This window comes from Nycticebus coucang, chromosome 22 (assembly GCF_027406575.1).
Source record: "Nycticebus coucang isolate mNycCou1 chromosome 22, mNycCou1.pri, whole genome shotgun sequence".
Taxonomy (NCBI): Eukaryota; Metazoa; Chordata; class Mammalia; order Primates; family Lorisidae; genus Nycticebus; species Nycticebus coucang.
Window position 1 is genome coordinate 20,416,775 of NC_069801.1, and position 18,713 is coordinate 20,435,487.

Here is an 18,713-nt window from a genome sequence, read left to right on the forward strand (position 1 = left end):
TTAATTCCTGCCTTCTGGCACATTTCCGCAGCGAGAATTCTAGAGGCGTCCTGTTCTGTGGTCTACTGACCTCTGGGCTGTTCACCCTGGGATCTGCCCCGCCTTGCCCCGCCTTGCCCCGCCAGTCCCTCAGCACTTGGGCTGGGGCTCCGCCGTCCGCCCCCTCGGTCACGTGAGCACCACCGTGCCCACGCTCCTATCTCGCGGCGCGGTAGCACCGCACGCCCGAGACGCCCACTCCCCGCTTTCTCCGGGTCTGCAGGCCCAGGGCAGGGCCCCGCCCGCTAGGTGACGAGGGGGCGTGTCCAGCGCTTAAAGATGACGTAACTTCTAGCGCCACTCGTGAGGAAGTGTCGATCTACTGGAGCAGCTGGGAAGCACCCAGCCGAGCGAATCAGGCGTCAGTGGATTTCTGAGGAAAACCAGAGGAGAGAGTGGTGACCGGGCGGGAAGCGGCTGCGGCAGAGGTAAGGGGACAATTGAGGATTAGATGGAAGGCCTCAGAGGTATGCAGTAGCAGGGCTGCGATAACTGAATGGCATAGTAACTAGGAGCGTGGAGTGGGAAATGGCTTAGGGGAAGATGGAGAATGAAGAAGGAGAAAATGAATCTAGAGGAGGGCACCATGATGTGGCAGGAAGCCGACTTAGAGGACCAGAAGCCAGCGCAGATACTGAGAAAAAGGGAGTGAGAGCAGACCCACGCAGACAGGAAGACCAAGGAAAGGCTTCTGTCCCCAAAGGTCATAATTGGCTTATATACTTTTTCACTCTGGGTGGTGAAGAAGTATAGGCTTAGAGCAGTGTCTTTGGATTTTAATGTTGGCAGCTTACCACAGTCCGTTTGAATACGTGAAAGCCCAGGTGACTTATTTTCTTTCTTGTTTATCCAAGGTAACCTGGCTTGTGTCTTGTTTTGTGGTGATCTTCTCAGCGGGCAAGAACTATGTCATGGATCAAAGAAGGAGAGTTATCACTTTGGGAGCGATTCTGTGCCAACATCATAAAGGTGAGCAGTGCCCAGAGCTCTGCTCTGGCACATTTTGATACAGTAACTCTATATCAAAATCTGTTAGTAAAGTCAAACAATTCATGATGCTAAGTTAATTTCACAAGGGATCCAGAAGAGTCTTAGAGTGGCAAGGTAACTTCCAGGTCTACATTTCTTGTTGATTATTGTTTCTTTTTTTTTTGGACAGGGCTGGGTTTGAACCCGCCACCTCTGGCATATGGGGCTGGTGCCCTACTCCTTTGAGCCACAGGCGCCTCCCTGATTATTAACATTTTCAGGAAACCCAAGCCTACCAATGTCATTAGGCAGCATAGATTGTTAAGCCTTCCTTACTTTTTTTTTTTTTTTTTTGTAGAGATAGAGTCTCACTTTATGGCCCTCGGTAGAGTGCCATGGCATGACACAGCTCACAGCAACCTCCAACTCCTGGGTTTAAGCGATTCTCTTGCCTCAGCTTCCTGAGCAGCTGGGACTACAGGCGCCTGCCACAACGCCTGGCTATTTTTTGGTTGCAGTTCAGCCGGGGCTGGGTTTGAACCCACCACCCTCGGTATATGGAGCCGGCGCCTTACCGACTGAGCCACAGGCGCCGCCCCTGTTAAGCCTTCCTTACAGAGAATTAAAATTTGTTTCCCTGAAACTTTGAGCCAATTGTTCCTAGTACTGTTCTTTGAATTTAGATAGAATAACTAATCTTTCTTAAACCTGACAATAATAGCACAGGTAAGAATTTGGGCTCTGGGTCCAGAGAAACATGAGTGAAAGTCCTAACAAAAATGTATTGTTTATTAAGCATGTGACATTAACAACTGTAGAGTTGTTAGGAAAATGAAATAAAACAATGTCTAGCAGTTCTTAATTATTATTATTATTGGTCTGGTCTTTCAGCCATCTAAATATTATGATCACTCCATTTCCTATACTTCTCTTGTTTCCTCAAATCTTCCCTCAGTTTTTTCTCTAGGAATCACAACAATGTTATATCCTCTTCCCAGGATAGGTTTGATGTTGGGGCCCGTCAACCTGGTTTTGTTTTTAGCCTCAGGCTGCAAAGCAGCAAGTGATAGTGAATTTGGGAGTCAGTAAGCGTTATACTCCCAAACCCACTCACACACAAATGCCAAGTGATCTCAAGCAGGCCAGGAAATGGAAAGTATCTCAAGGAATAAATGAACTGACTTGTTAGGAAGAAAAAGCTGTATGACTTGACCAGATTTTTTTAAAAAAGCTACATCTCTGGAACAAAAGTAGAAAATGCTGAAGATAGATGCAGGGGAAGAGAATAGGCAGAGGATTTGTTTTTGCTATGGTAGACAACCCAAAGCTACTGTAAACCAAATAAATTTTGTTTAGCTCAAAAAATATCTTTCTTCTTTGCTTTGAAATGGCTCCTGGCATTTACATTTTTATAAAAATCCTGATGTTTGGTTTTTTGTGAAATTAGAGGATCTAAACAACAATGGGCCTCAATACCTATATGTCAATAATTGGCTGGAGATGAAGAGTAGATGACTTTTTTTATGTGGAAGATGCCTTCTCTATTCGACTGTCACCATAAATGTTTTTCCTTTACCTTCCAGGTGGAGACTGAGGAAACCAAGGCAGTAGTTAAGAACACATAGTTTAAAGATGAACTCCTGGCTGGGTGCAGTGGCTTACGCCTGTAATCTTAACACTCTGGGGGGGCCTAGGCGGGTGGATCACCTGAGACCAAGAGTTTAGACCAGCTTGAGCAAGAGCAAGACCCCCTCTCTAATAAAATAGAAAAACAAGCTGGGTGTCATGGTAGGTGCCTGTAGTCCCAGCTACTTGGGAGTCTGAGGCAAGGGGATCATTTGAGCCCAGGAGTTTGAGGTTGCTATGAGCTATAACTCTATCCAGGGTGACACAGTGAGACTTGATGTCTCAACAAAAAAAGATGAACTCCAAAGTTAAGAGGTTTCAGTTTGAATCTGTAATGTGCAAGTCCACTGTTTTTTTGTTTTTTTTTTTTGAGACAGTCTCACTTTGTTGCCCTAAGTCAGTGGTTCTCAACCTTCCTAATGCCAAGACCCTTTATACAGTTCCTATGGGTCGCAACCCACAGGTTGAGAACTGCTGCCCTAAGTAAAGTGCCTTGGCATCACAGCTCACAGCAACCTCAAACTCTTGGGTTCAAGTGATTCTCTGGCCTCAGCCTCCCAAGTAGCTGGGACTAAAGGCGCCTACCACAACGCCCAGGTATTTTTTAGAGATGGGGTTTCGCTCTGGCTCAGGCTAGTCTTGAACTCGTGAGCTCAGGCAGTCCACCCACCTTGGCCTCACAAGTGCTGGGATTACAGGTGTGAGCCATCGCACCTGGCCCTGTGCAAGTTACTTGATCTCTCTGAGCTTCTGTGTCTTCACCCATAAAATGAAGATAATATAGCCAAGCATGGTAGTACACACCTATAATCCTAGTACTTTGGGAGGCCAAGGCAGGAGGATCACTTGAGACCAGGAGTTTGAGACCACTCTGGACAACATAGCAAGACCTTGTCTCTACAAAAAACTTAAATATTAGCTGGACATGGTGACTTGGGACTGTAGTCCCTGCTACTCAGAGTATTGAGGTGGCTTGAGCCCAGGAATTCAAGGTTACAGTGAGCTTTGAGCATGCCACTTCACTCAAGCTAAAAGCATAAAGTACTCAATTCTCTTTCTCAGGGCTTTTCTTACATAGCCCAAACCTATCAGCTTGGGGTGAAATATCCCCCTTTATCCCTGAAGAATATGAGACCTGTTCATCATTTATCTTCTTATTCCACAGGCAGGCCCAATGCCCAAACACATTGCATTCATAATGGATGGGAACCGTCGCTATGCCAAGAAGTGCCAGGTGGAGCGGCAGGAGGGCCACTCACAGGGCTTCAACAAGCTGGCTGAGGTGGGTGTGGGTGGCAGAGCCCAAAGAGAACAGTATGTGGAAAAGTAGATTGTAGTTAGAAAACCAAGTCCTGAGTTTACCCTGGTTGGAGAGAGATTTTTTTATAGTTGTTTTATTGCTTGCTTGATTTATTGACATTAAAAAAGTAATTGTCCAGGAATTAACATAAAATATTAGAAATAATAACAAAATTCCTGCTTTTGTCACCTTAACAAATCAAGTTTATGTTATCCTATGGCTCATTCAGTCCTCTTTTTATTTATTTATTTATTTTTTGCAGTGGCATCATCATAGTTCACAAAAACCTCAAATTCAAACTTCTGGGCTCAAGTGATCCTCTTGCCTCACCCTCCCAAGCAACTGGGACTACAAGCACGCACCACTCTGCCCATCTAATTTTTTCTATTTTTGGTAGAGATGGAGTCTTGCTCTTGCTTAGGCTGGTCTTGAACTCCTGGCCTCAAGTGATCCTCTCACCCTGGCCTCCCAGAATGCTAGGATTACAGGCATGAGCCACTACACCTGGCCTCATCCAAACTTCATAATGACTTAACATTTAAAATTACACCTATATGCAGACAAATTGAGCCCCAGGAAAAATAAAATAATTTACATCTATAACTTAACCATAATTTTACTTTTTGACGTCTTTTGACAAGTGTAGGTTGATATATGGCCTTTCTAACCAAGTTTTAATGATTATAGAATATTTTTTCAAGAAAATCTGATACAATTTGTTTACACTGCTTTGCTTCTGTTCATCGGTTCTCAACCTGTGGAGATCCAGTTCCACAGGAACTGCATTAAAGAGTTACAGCATTAGGAAGGTTGAGAACCACTGCTCCTGTTGGATGTTATAAATAGACATTATAAATTGTACAATTTTAAGATAAATTCTTAGAAGTGACATTTCTGGGGCAAAGGTTGAGTGACTACCCATCCTGCTTTGCCAAAGCTAAGGGATTTTTCAGGATGCAGGCCTGTGAGTGCTAGGACTTGGGAAAGTGTCAGACAAACCAGGACATCACTCTGCACGATTGTCATGAACATGTTATCATTTTAATGTATATTGCAAATTGGGAAATATTAAATTTCACAATAAGAATGGAATATGACAACTTTGTGAAGCTGAGTTTTAAGAATAATGGAAATATTATGTATAGTTCACAGATCCTGGCACAAGAACACAGCTTGATGCCAAGGCAGCGATATATTTTGCCTTGAGTGAGTAGCAGCAGTGTTCTCACCAGCAGTTTGTAGAAGTCTTTAGGTTGCTGACCCCAGATTCTCTTTTGTAACTGAGAGACAGCTTTGCCAGTGATTGAGAGCTTAAGCTGTACAATCACTCAGAACTCATTGGCACTTCTGTTCTGCCATTTCCTGGCTCTGTGAGCTACACTGAGGTAAGTAGCTTCTCTTTGCCTCGGTTTCTTCATGTAAGTGAGGTTAGCAATAATATTTATCTCAGGAGATTATTTGAAGATTAAACAAGATGGCGCAGGGGCGGCGCCTATGGCTCAAGGAGTAGGGCACCGGTCCCATATGCTGGAGGTGGCAAGTTCAAACCCAGCCCCGGCCAAAAAACAAAAAAAAAAAACAAGATGGGGCAATGGAAATCATATAGCCTAGGATAGGCGTCCTCAAACCACAGCCTGCGGGCCACATGAAGCAGTGTGAATTGTATTTGTTCCCGTTTTGTTTTTTACTTCAAAATAAGATATGGGCAGTGTGCATAGGAATTTGTTCATAGTTGTTTTTTTTAAACTATAGTCCGGCCCTCCAACGGTCTGAGGGACAGTGAATTGGCCCCCTGTTTAAAAAGTTTGAGGATGCCTGGCCTAGGACCTGACATAAAGGAAGTGCTTAATAAGTTGAAACAAGTTTGGTTGCAGTGGCTCAGACCTGTAATCCTGGCACTTTGGGAGGTTGAGGTAGGAGAATGGCTTGAACCTGCCTCAAGACCAGCCTCAGCAAGAATGAGACCGTGTCTACTAAAAATAGAAAAATTAGCCAGGCAAAGTTCCAGCTACTTCAGAGCTTAGGCAGGATGGTTATTTAAGCCCAGGAGTTTAGGGTTGCAGTAAACTATGGTAATGCCACTGCTCTATTGGGTGATAGAGCAGGACGCTGTCTAAAACAAAAAGAAGGAAATTAAATGTGTCATTAGCAACTATATTTGCCAAGGTTGGTGGTAGATTCCAACCCAGATGTGCTATTCAAGGTGATTGTTTTGCAAGGTTTTTAGGGCCTCAAGTGTTATGTTCTGATAATTTTCCTAAGGTGGCAATGGATTTGTTTGTTTATAAGTCTTTTTTTTTTTTTTTTTTTGAGACAGAGTCTCACTTTATTGTCCTCGGTAGAGTGCTATGGCGTCACAGCTCACAGCAACCTCCAAATAAATCCTGGGCTTAGGCAATTCTCTTGCCTCAGCTTCCCAAGTAGCTGGGACTACAGGCTCCCACCAGAATGCCCGGCTGTTTTTTTGTTGCAGTTTGGCCAGGTCTGTGTTCGAACCTGCCACCCTCGGTATATGGGGCCAGCGCCCTACCCACTGAGCCACAGGTGCCACCCTTGTTCTCCATCTTTATTTATTTTATTTTATTTTTTTGCAGTTTTTGACCGGGGCCAGGTTTGAACCTGCCACCTCTGGTATATGGGGCTGGCGACCTACTCACTGAGCCACAGGCGCCACCCATTCTCCACCTTTATTTTATTTTTTGGTCTCACTATGTCACCCTCGGGGAGTGCCGTGGTGTCACATCTCATAGCAACCTCAAACTCTTGGGCTTAAGCGATTCTCTTGCCTCAGCCTCCCAAGTAGCTGGGACAACAGGTGCCCTCCACAACGCCTGACTATTTTTAGAGAGGGGGGTCTCTCAGTCTTGCTCAGGCAATCCACCTACTTGGCCTCCCAAGTGCTAGGATTACAGGTGTGACCCACCGTGCCCAATAAAGTTATTTTTCTTTATACTTTTTATTTTATTTATTTTTTTTTTTTTTTGCGACAGAGCCTCAAGCTATCACCCTGGGTAGAGTGCTGTGGCTTCACATCTCACAGCAACCTCAAACTCTTGTGCTTAAGCGATTATCTTGCCTTAGCCTCCCAAGTACAGGTACCTGCCACAACGCCTGGCTATTTTTTATTGCAGTTGTCATTGTTGTTTAGCAGGCCTGGGCTAGGTTCGAACCCGCCAGCCTTGGTGTATGTGGCTGGCACTGTAACCACTGTGCTATAGACGTGGAACCACCATCTTTATTATTACTGGGTTAGAGCTGCCTCAGAGGACCAAGATCAAGTTTCATTTCTTTTTAAACTGAGATATAATTTCATACAATGAAATGCACAGATTTTAAGTTTGGACAAATGCATTTGTTTATCTGACTCCTGTCAAGATACAGAACATTTCTCTCTCTCCAAAATGTCCCCTGGTGCCCCTTTCTACTTGACCTGTGTTCCACCTCCTCCATGCCTCTCTAGGCCACCCCTGGTCTGATTTCTGTATGAATAGGTTTATTTTTCCTGTTCTAGAACTTCATATACTGGAATCATACAGCTCAGTTGTGGATTTCTAATGTTTCCTCAATCACTTAAGTCTGTTTTTCCATCTATAAAGTAGGCATGAATATAGTGGTGACTTTTTTTTTTTTTTTGTAGAGACAGAGTCTCACTTTATCACCCTCGGTAGAGTGCAGTGACGTCACACACCTCACAGCAACCTCCAACTCCTGGGCTTAGGCGATTCTCTTGCCTCAGCCTCCTGAATAGCTGGTACTACAGGCGCCCGCCACAACGCCCGGCTATTTTTTTGCTGTAGCTTGGCTGGGGCTGGGTTTGAACCCTCCACCCTCGGTATATGGGGCCGGCGCCCTACCCACTAAGCCACAGGCGCTGTCCAGTAGTGTCATTTTTACATGGTTGAAGAGTCATAAGAAATAATGTATCAGAAAACCCTTTGCAAACTATTAAATGTTAACAGCTATCCAATTGCTTTTATTCATTTAATGCATCAGTCTCTCAATTTATGATAGTAATGAAGTTATGCTTTAATACCTTATGTTTTTATATTGTTTGGTAGCCTCCTTGTGAGGGATGGGTTGTGATCCTGTTTTACAGATAAGGAAACTTAGCCCCACAGAGGTTAGAAGGTGTGCCTACCATCACGTAACAAGTGCATGATGGACTCAGAGACTAGAACCTAGTCTTTATACTTCGAGTGAACAGTTTTTTCTAGTAAACTGCCGTGGAATCAGCATGCACTAAGGTCACATTTTTCAATTTCTTAAATGGTTACTCTCTATTTACGTGGTTTATTATTCTGACATAAACACTGGTATTATCCTAGCTTTACCCAGATTTGGGAAGAAGAGTCTGTCTCCCATCTCCAACTCTGAGTCAGGGCTGAAACAGCTCTTATTTCCCTTCCTGCTCTTCCTTGTATCCTAGCTCCTTGCCTTCTTCCCTCTCAGACTCTGCGCTGGTGTTTGAACCTGGGCATCCTAGAGGTGACAGTCTACGCCTTCAGCATTGAGAATTTCAAACGCTCCAAGAGTGAGGTAGATGGGCTAATGGACCTGGCCCGGCAGAAGTTCACCCGCTTGATGGAAGAACGGTAAGATGTCAGCAGGGAGAGCCTGTTCTTCCGCCAACCCTAGCCTTGCCTTACCCCTCCCAGCTCTGCTATCTGAAGCTTATTTAAGGGACTCCAAATCCTTTTAATGTTATTTAAATATTTTCAGTGGCAAATATCAAAAATGTGAGCTAGTTTTTCTTTTTTAAAGGGGGCATTTATTTGAGGACATTGAAATATGCCATAGAATTTTAGCCAGTCTCAAGCAAAACTGAAACCAGGAATTAAAATCCATTAGGTAGAACCTCATCGTACATACGCTGTCTTTTCTCTTTGCATCCAAGAATGCACTAAATCTCTTAATTGGTCCACCTTCTATCAAATTTCTACCCCAGAACCAATAAACTGTGGGTAAGGGAACGGAGTGAAAGAAACATTGAGGAATTCATTTTCTGCTGCATAGTGGTCCCTAAAAGTTTCTATTCCCTCACTGCAGTCTTTTGGGGTGGAGAGGATGGTGCCTAAGAGGCCTTTATGGGTAAGCATCAGTACCTTTCGTAGCTGTCATTAAGGCTAGGTGGCTTAACTTAGGGGAAAAAAGCCAGAAAGGGCCAAAGAGGAAGTTCTATGGAGGTTGTTTTCTTCAAAGTGTGGATCCCTCACCAGAATTGCCTAAAAGTCTCCACTGTAACTGATGTGTGCCTAGCACCTACCTACACCAGGAATAGGAAGATGAGAAAACAGGAAGCCCAGAAGTCCAGTGAAGATGGGCCTAAAACAAGGTGGTGGGGAGAGTAGCCAAGCTTCGTCTGTCCATATTGGGGTGGTGAAACTCTGAGCCGTACATATTGCTCCCTAGTCCCCAGCAGAGCCGTTGTAGCTCAGAGTTTACAACCTGGGTATGGAGGCATGGGGGACACATCCCATGTGTTCAAATTCTTCTGTACCTTGCATTAATCTTAGTCATTAAAGTGCTTACTATCTACCAATCTAAAATTCCATAGTCACCTTTTCCCAAGAGAAAAACATTAGCCCAAATTTAGAGGGTCACACAGCTATCAGACAGGCAGGCCAAAATACACACATGGTTCTTTCTGACTCCAGAGCTGAGCTGTCATATACTGCACTGTGAGAGATGAGAGACAGTCTTAAAATTCCTGTAAAGTCAAAGTGTATGGCAATGTAATTGCTAGTGAGATTGCTTTAATCAATCAGTAATAGAGAAAATGGTCATCATTTACCACAACGTTCTGGCCAGAGCAAGAAAAAACTTCATGCCAGCAGGATGGCTCACACCTATAATTCCAGTGCTTTAGGAATCTGAGGTAGAAAGATCACTTGAAGCCAGGAATTCGAGGCCAGACTGGGTAACATAGTGAGACCCTGTCTCTACAAAAAATTTAAAAAATTAGCCACACAGGAGATCATGCCTATAGTACTACATGCCTGTAGTACTTAGGTCATTATGAAAGTTTGGCAATACAAAAAAATCAGGAAACCTTAAATCGGTACAGACAGAAACAAATGAAGCCCTCCCAGTACCAGTATAAGCTGAGCAAGTTGAAACAGGTAAATGGGAAAAGATGCTAATGACTGTGTTTTTTAGAAATGAAATAATGGACCATAACACAGTCTGTCTCAAAGTTTTCATAGTGACTCATGTACTAGCTATTTAAGAGGCTGAGACAGAGTCTCAATGTTGCCCTGGGTAGAGTGCTATGGCATCATAGCTCACAGCAACCTCAAACTCTTGGGCTCAAGCAATTCTCTTGCCTCAGCCTCCCTAGTAGCTGAGACTACAGGCAAGCACCACTACACCTGGCTAGTTTTTCTGTTTTTTTTAGACAGAGCCTCAAGCTGTCGCCCTGGGTAGAATGCCGTGGCTTCACAGCTCACAGCAACCTCCAACTCCTGGGCCCAAGTGATTCTCCTGCCTCAGCCTCCCAAGTAGCTGGGACTACAGGCACCCGCCACAACACCTGGCTGTTTTTTGGTTACAGCCATCATTGTTTGGTGGGCCCAGGCTGGATTCGAACCCGCCAGCTCAGGTATATGTGGCTGGCACCTTAGCTGCTTGAGCCACAGGCGCCGAGCCTAGTTATTCTAGTTTTAGTAGAGACAGGATCTCACTCTTGCTCAGGCTGATCTCCAACTCCTAAGCACAGGTGATCCACCCACCTCAGCCTCTCAGAGTGCTAGGATTACAGGCTTGAGCCACGGTGCCCAGCCAGAATGAATTCTTGAGCTCAGGAGTTGGAAGTTGCAGTGAGCTATGATGATCACACCACCGTACTCCAGCCTAGGCAACAGAGTGAGAACCTGTGTCTAGTAAAAATAACACAAAAAACACATCTCAGAGGTACTTTTCCAATAATGCACTATAGAATCGCAGAGTTCTAGGGAATGGGTGTGAAAAGAACCTATTACAAGTGAGGTATAGGGGCTGGGCATGGTGGCTCACACCTATAATCCTAGCACTCCAGGAGGCTGAGGCAGGTGGATTGCTTGAGCTTAGGAGTTCGAGACCAGCCTGAGCAAAGCAAGACCCCATCTCTACTAAAATTAGAAAAACAGGCAAGACAATCTCTTGAGACCACAAGTTTGAGGTTACTGTGAGCTGTGATGCCACAGAACTCAACTCAGTGCCAGACTGAGACTCTGAAAAAAAGAAAAGAAAAAAAAAGTGTGGTAAAGGATGCTATTTTATATGTTTGATTTCCGTATAGGATTTGACTTGAAAAAAGAATTCTTTGCCTCGAAGAAAGTGGGAAAATCATTGGCTTAGTTCAGGTTCATCAGTTGGGAAACTAAGCCCTAGAGAAGAGAAGGGCTTACCCATGGTCACACAGCAGACTAGTGGCAGAGCCAGGCTGGGAACTCAGACCTCCTGGCTCTTCCCCAGGAGGCTTTTGCAGTTCCTTCTCTATAGACCTCACCAAAGTCCTGCATCTGCTGTCTGAGAATAAGCATTCTCGTACACCTACACAAGACTGGGGGTAGTGTGTTAGGGTGGTCACCCTCAGTTTACAGATACTGGGGGAGGGGGTGATAGAGACTGAAGCTTAGAGGCCAAGTGTTCATGCAAGGTCTTCGAGTAAGAAGGGGCACTAGGACTTGAATCTAGGTATTACTCAGATGTTGCCTTGATTTGGCTATTTGTCTATCATAGCTCTAGTAAGTTCTTAAAAATAGTTGATTAGATCTTGCTTCACAAACCTTGAAGGAATATGGCTGAAGGCTATGTTTGGCAGACAGGCTACAGATGTGGCTTTCAGCTCAGGGTCAAGGTCCTCTAGTATACTTAATATTAAGCTCCCATTTTCCAAACATGAAGTATTCATTTTCTCCATAGCATTCCCAGGTTGGAAAAGCTCTTAGCTTTTGGCTTACAAAATTCATTCTCAGTGTTTGGCAGGGTTTGGGAGTTACTGTATGGAAGCAATATAATGTCACAATTAAGAGGACAGGCTCTGGAAGCAGATTCCCTAGATTCAAATCCTGGCTCTCTATACCAAGTTATCTGAACAAATTATCCAACCTTTATACCTCAGTTTTCTCATCTATAAAAGGGGAATAATAATTTTTGGTGTAATGGTAGAATGTGTTGTTGCTCATAAAGCACTTAGACTGATGTCTGGCCCTTAGTAAACCTATAATTAATGGTTATTAATAGCTGTCACTATTATAGTATTTTACTAGAACATAACAAAAGTAACCGATAATAAATCTCTTGCCCTGGAGGAGTTTACTCATTTCTCAAAATGGGACAAACATCACAGAATACATAAATTGCAATTTGCCAAGAAGTAACTCGAGGCAGTGTAACTTGTGGTCATAAAGTTTGCATTCTCAAATCACACAGACTTGGGTTTCAAACCTGACCCAACACATGATGACTGCAGGACCTCAGGCAGTCCCTGTCTGTCTGTCCTAGCTGAGCTGCAGTACTGTAGTACATCCCTGTCTGACTGTCTGATCTTCAACATTGTAGTAAATCGTTAAGGGAATGTAGTGAAATAGTACACACATAGAACAGTATTTGACATACAGGAAAGCACCCCAAGACTGATAGTTATTGTCTTAAGCATCTTGCTTTCTCTAGCTCAGCAGGTGCTCTCTTCCTGCCTCCTTTTCCCCCCATCAGGGAGAAACTGCAGAAGCATGGGGTGTGTATCCGGGTCCTGGGTGATCTGCATTTATTGCCCTTGGATCTCCAGGAGTTGATTGCACAAGCTATACAGGCCACTAAGAACTACAACAAGTAAGTTCTCAGATTTCTCGTTAGAACCTGGTGGAATCTTTGACTCTCTGCTAATCTTAAGGAGATATCCTACATCTTCTTTCGTCTACATTTGGTGAAAGAGACAATGAGGGAATAGTTTGAGATCTTAGAGGTTTTTCTTCTTTCATCTGCGGGGTAGACCAGAGATGATTCTGCAGTATTGTGTTCCATGCATGTATATTGACACATGCACACAGTTTTGTCCTTCACGTACATGTTTCTCCTCCTTCCCAGTTGTATGTACTATATATAAATATGTATGTATATATATAGGTGTGTGTATATAATAATATACATATATTATTTTTAACTTGACAGAATGGGACAGGAGCATGTCAATCCTTATCCCTGTCTCTCTGAAGTTAGATCCTTCAAAAAATTCTTTTTCTGTTGCACTCCTTTAACCTGTGTATTATATCCGTACAGAGGGGAATAGAGTTCAATGATCCAAACCACACTTTGTGTAGTTTTGTAATAGAGCATGTGTTTGGCTTTGGATTTGCATCGGATCTCCTTCCTATTTTCCTTTGCTTGTGCTAATATCACAGTGGATTCACGTCTTCTGAAAGCTGGTTAGCAGTAGAAGGGGAGGGGATAGGAGGTCAATACAGGCCATTTAGTATTTGTCTTATTACAAAACTAATAACGTGTTTATTCCAAGAAAACTACAAAAACTCATAATCTCACCTTTCAGAAATATCCAAGGCTAACTCTGGTGTGTGTTTGTTTTTCCAGGGAAGGGCTGCTCTGTACTTAATGACTGCAGTCATCAGTCCCTGTCCCCTTTTATTAATTCTGTTCTTTCCACCTCAGATGTTTCCTGAATGTCTGCTTTGCATACACATCTCGTCATGAGATCAGCAATGCTGTGAGAGACATGGCCTGGGGTGTAGAGCAAGGCCTGCTGGATCCCAGGTATTCTGAGATTTTTTTCATGTAGTAGTCAATAGAATGGACACATATGGAACCACAGACCCCTACTGTGCCCTGAACTTAGCCAGAGGTCAAATCAGGGCTACATGTTGAAAGATTTAGGGGGGGAATCTCCCAAATAAGATTCAGATATTTTTCTAAAAGAAAATTGTTAATGATTAACAGAATAGTGGAATCCTAATTATTAGAGCTCGGGAGGGCTTTAGAAATCATCTATTCAAGGCGGCACCTGTGGCTCAGTCGGTAAGGCGCCGCCCCATATACCGAGGGTGGCGGGTTCAAACCCGGCCCCGGCTGAACTGCAACCAAAAAATAGCTGGGTGTTGTGGCGGGCCCCTGTAGTCCTAGCTACTCGGGAGGCTGAGGCAAGAGAATCGCTTAAGCCCAGGAGTTGGAGGTGGCTGTGAGCTGTGTGAGGCCATGGCACTCTACCGAGGGCCATAAAGTGAGACTCTGTCTCTACCAAAAAAAAAAAAGAAATCATCTATTCAGTCCTTCCATGTTATTATTAATGTAACTGTTAGTAATAATATTCATAACTAATAACCTCAATGGTAAAATAGTAGGAGTAATAAATGACCAAGGTATTGCATTATGTTCTGTATTTTATATATAATTTGCCTCATGTGTGAGAGATTCAAATTTACTGTCCATTTTATAGATGAGAAAACTGAGCTCATCTTTGAAGTGACTTGACCAAGGTCATTTTACTATTAAGTGTCAGAGCTGGGATTCATATCTAAAGCTGTCTGATTCCAGAGTTCTTAGCCTTTATCTCTATAATATGGAATCTTGGGACCTAGTAAGTTTTCTGACTCTCTTCTTGGGTATAATTCAATTGACCTGGGAAACTAAGTTCAAAATCAAGAAGTTACTCAATTGGGAGGCCGAGGCAGGTGGATTGCTTGAGCACAGAAATTAGAGACCAGCCTGAGCAAAAGTAAGATGTCTTCTCTACTACAAATAGAAAAACTAACTAAACATGGTGGCACATGCTGTAGTCCCAGCTACTCAGGGAGGCTAAGAGAAGAAGATGGCTTGACCTGGGAATTTGAGATTGCTGAGATCTATGATGCCACAGTAGTCTAGCCTGGGGCAACAGAGGTTCAAAAAAAACAAAACAAAACAAAAAAGAGTTTGCTTGGCTTGGCGCCCATAGCTCAGTGGCTAAGGTTCGAATCCAGCCAGGGCCTGCCAAACAATAATGACAACTACAACCACAAAATAGCCGGGCATTGTGGCGGGCACCCTTAGTCCCAGCTACTTGGAAGGCTGAGGCAAGAGAATCGCTTAAGCCCAAGAGTTTGAGATTGCTGTGAGCTGTGACGCCAAAGCACTCTACTGAGGGTGACATAGTGAGACTCTCAAAAAAAAAGAGTTTGCTCACTGCGAATAGAATTAGATAAGAAAGAAAAGATATAAGGGCCAGGCACAGTGGCTTTGGGAGACCAAAACAGGTGGATTGACTGAGCTCACCAATTCGAGACCAGCCTGAGAAAGAGCAAGACCCCTGGCTCTAAAAATAGCTGGACATGGTGGCAGACACCTGTAGTCCCAGCTATTTGGGAGCCTTAGGCAAGTGAATTGCTTGAGGTTGCTGTGAGCAATGACACCATAGCACTCTACCGAGGGTGAACAAGTAAGACTTTGTCTCAAAAAAAAAAAAAAAAAAAACCAAGGGGCAGCGCCTGTGGCTCAAAGGAGTAAGGCGCCAGCCCCATATGCTGGAGATGATGGGTTCGAACCCAGCCCTGGCCAAAAACTGTGAAAAAAAAAAAAAACGCCGGTCCCATGTGCCGAAGGTGGCGGGTTCAAACCCAGCCCCGGCCAAAAAAAGACTACATTGGGTGGCACCTGTGGCTCAGTCGGTAAGGCGCCAGCCCCATATACCAAGGGTGGCGGGTTCAAACCCGGCCCTGGCCAAACTGCAACCAAAAAATAGCCGGGCGTTGTGGCGGGCGCCTGTAGTCCCAGCTACTTGGGAGGCTGAGGCAAGAGAATCGCTGAAGCCCAGGAGTTGGAGGTTGCTGTGAGCTGTGTGAGGCCACGGCACTCTACCGAGGGCCATAAAGTGAGACTCTGTCTCTACAAAAAAAAAAAAAAAAAAAGAAAGAAAGAAAAGAAAAGAAGGACGGCACCTGTGGCTCAGTCAGTAGGGCGCTGGCCCCATATACCAAGGGTGTCTGGTTCAAACCTGGCCCTGCCCTAACTGCAACAAAAATAGCAAGGCATTGTAGTGGGCGCCTGTAGTCCCAGCTACTCAGGAGGCTGAGGCAAGAGAATCGCCTAAGCCCAAGAGCTGGGTTGCTGTGAGCTGTGACACCATAGCACTCTACCCGAGGGTGATAGAGTGAGACTCTGTCTCTAAAAAAAAAAAAACAAAAGAAAAGACATAATTTTAAAGGCTAGTTTATGAGTGCTTCAAAACAAACACTAGGTGATCTTTCTCTGCCGCATGTCAATCATTCATTCACTTAACTATTTTTTTTTGAGACAGAGTCTTATTATGTCGCCCTCAGTAGAGTGCTGTGGAATCACGGCTCACAACAACCTCAAATCTTGAGCTTAAGTGATTCTTTTGCCTCAGTCTCCCAAGTAGCTGGGACTATTGGTGCCCACCACAATGCCCAGCTATTTTTTTGTTGCAATTGTTTAGTTGTCCAGGCGGAGTTTCAACCCACTATCCTCAGTGTATGTGGCTGGCACCATAACCACTGTGCTACAGGCACTGAGCCTTAACAATATTTATTAAGCCAACTATAGGTAGACACATTGCTGTACATAGGGGATAAAAATACCTATTTTCTGCCTTATGGAGCTCTGGTTATTATACAAATTAGCATAAAATTACAATGGAGATAGGTGTTTTAAGGGCATTGGTGCATGCTACAAAAAGGGATGATAGAAGCAATGGACCTTTTAGAGAATGCTGCCCTGAGTAAATAAGTGACCTAGGAAGGAGGAGTAAAGAGTAACAGGTGGCACCTGTGGCTCAGTGAGTAGGGCACCAGCCCCATATACCGAGGGTGGTGTGTTTGAGCCCAGCTCTGGCCAGACTGCAACAAAAAATAGCCAGCGTTGTGGCAGGCTCCTGTGGTCCCAGCTACTTGGGGGGCTGAGGCAAGAGAATCGCCTAAGCCCAAGAGCTGGAGGTTGCTGTGAGCTGTGATGCCACGGCACTCTACCGAGGGCAACAAAATAAGACTGTCTCTAAAAATAAAGAAAAGAGAGTAAAGAGTAACTAGGGAAAGAGGTGGGAGTATGAAGAGCTAATTTGTTGCAAAAAGTCTGCTGGAATAAATCAAGTAGACAGTATGTGGAAAAGAGCTTAGATTATGGTGGTGGTGCTGGAATGGGTATAGTAGACTGCATCAAGAGCTATCAAGTACGTAAAATCAGTAGGACTTGGCCAGTTGAGTGGCTTACATCCATAATCTGTAGCACTCTGGGAGGCTGAGGTGGGAGGATTGCTTGAACTTAGGAGTTCAAGACCAGCCTGAGCATGAGTGAGACCCTGCTTCTATTAAAAATAGAAAAATTAGCCAAGCACAGCTATGGGCCCAGCTACTTGGGAGGCTGAGGCAGGAGGATCACTTGAGGCCCAGAGCTTGAGGTTGCAGTGAGCTATGATAACACCATTGCACTTTAGCCTGGGTGACAGAGTGAGACTCTGTCTCAAAAATGAACCCCTTAGGGAGTTCAAGACGAGCCTGAGCATGAGGGGATACAGGCAATCCTCCCACCTTGGCCTCCCAGAGTGCTAGGATTACAGATGTGAGCCACCTCAACTGGCCAAGTCCTATATGATTATAAGGGTTTCTGACTTACATAACAGTGAGTAGTAGTGACCTTTACTGTGCTAGGGAACTGGGATCCAGTTTAAGGAAGAGGTTTAGGAGTTTGGTTTTGGAAATCTTGATATTGAACAGAGATGTCCAGTTGACAGTTAAGAGATACTTGTGTAGAGGTCATCCTTGTATAGAGTAAGGGAACTGAAGCAAAGAGGCCATAAGGATGATGAGAAGAGTTAGAAAAGAAAAGGGGTAGTGGGCGGCACCTATGGCTCAAAGGAGTAGGGCACCGGCCCCATATGCCGGAGGTGGTGGGTTCAAACCCAGCCCTGGCCAAAAACTGCAAAAAAAAAAAAAAAAAAAAAGAAAAGGGGTAGGATGACATTTTGACAGACTGCTTTTTATGGCCTGGGTAGAAGAGAGTGAACCTTCAAGGCAAAAGAAAATGAACAACTAGCAAGATAGGAAAAAACCAGTGCAATCAGTGTTTCAGGAGCCAAGGAAGAATTTGGTGGAGTTTTTTTTTTGTTTGTTTGTTTCTTTTTTTGTTCGTTTTTTGGGATTTTTTTTGTTTTTGAGACAGAGTCTGACTCTCTTGCCCTGGGTAAAGTGCTGTGGCATTATCATAGGTCACAGCAACCTCAAACTCTTCAGCTCAAGCAATCCTCTTGCCTCAGACTCCTGCGTAGCTGCTGGGTCCTCAGGTCCTCACCACAATGTCTGGCTATTTTTTAGTAGTGATGGTCTCACTCTTGCTCAGGCTGGTCTTAAACTCCTCAGTTCAGGCAATCCATCCACCTCAGCCTCTCCGAGTGCTAAGATTATTGGTGTGAGCCACCGCACCCAGCTAAGAGAGGGAATTTGTTGGTGCTGGTTGGGTGTGATGCTGTCAGATGCTGTAGAGGGGTTATTTAAGATGTAGATCAAAAATTAACTGTTGGGAAAAATAATTAAGACACTGGTAAGTTAGCAGTGGTAGGAGCAGGCAGGAAGATGAGATAGAATAGGGATATATTAAATAAATGAACGTGGCAGGTGGCTCACGCCTGTAATCCTAGCACTCTGAGAGGCCAAGGTGGGTAGATTTCCTGAGCTGAGGAGTTCAAGACCAGCCTGAGCAAGAGCGAGACTCCATCTCTACTAAAAATAGAAAAACTAGCCAGGCATTGTGGATACCTTTAGTCCCAGCTACTCAGAAGGCTGAAGCTTGAGCCCAGGAGTTG

At 44.3% G+C, this 18,713-nt stretch overlaps 1 protein-coding gene across 5 annotated transcripts in view; it reads left to right on the forward strand.

Moving 5' to 3' along the window:
- The first annotated feature begins 347 nt into the window (after positions 1 to 347).
- The window catches only part of DHDDS (dehydrodolichyl diphosphate synthase subunit), a 36,220-nt gene continuing 17,854 nt past the window's right edge, over positions 348 to 18,713 (forward strand). For 4 of the 5 annotated variants that reach the window (XM_053577085.1, XM_053577086.1, XM_053577088.1 and 1 more), the window contains exons 1-6: positions 348 to 467; positions 894 to 1,008; positions 3,800 to 3,916; positions 8,384 to 8,526; positions 12,629 to 12,745; positions 13,580 to 13,681. In XM_053577085.1, coding sequence (XP_053433060.1) covers positions 946 to 1,008; positions 3,800 to 3,916; positions 8,384 to 8,526; positions 12,629 to 12,745; positions 13,580 to 13,681 — 542 coding nt within the window. In that variant the 5' untranslated portion in view covers positions 348 to 467; positions 894 to 945. The remainder of the gene's footprint in view (positions 468 to 893; positions 1,009 to 3,799; positions 3,917 to 8,383; positions 8,527 to 12,628; positions 12,746 to 13,579; positions 13,682 to 18,713) is intronic. The other variant, XM_053577087.1, reaches the window with a different exon arrangement.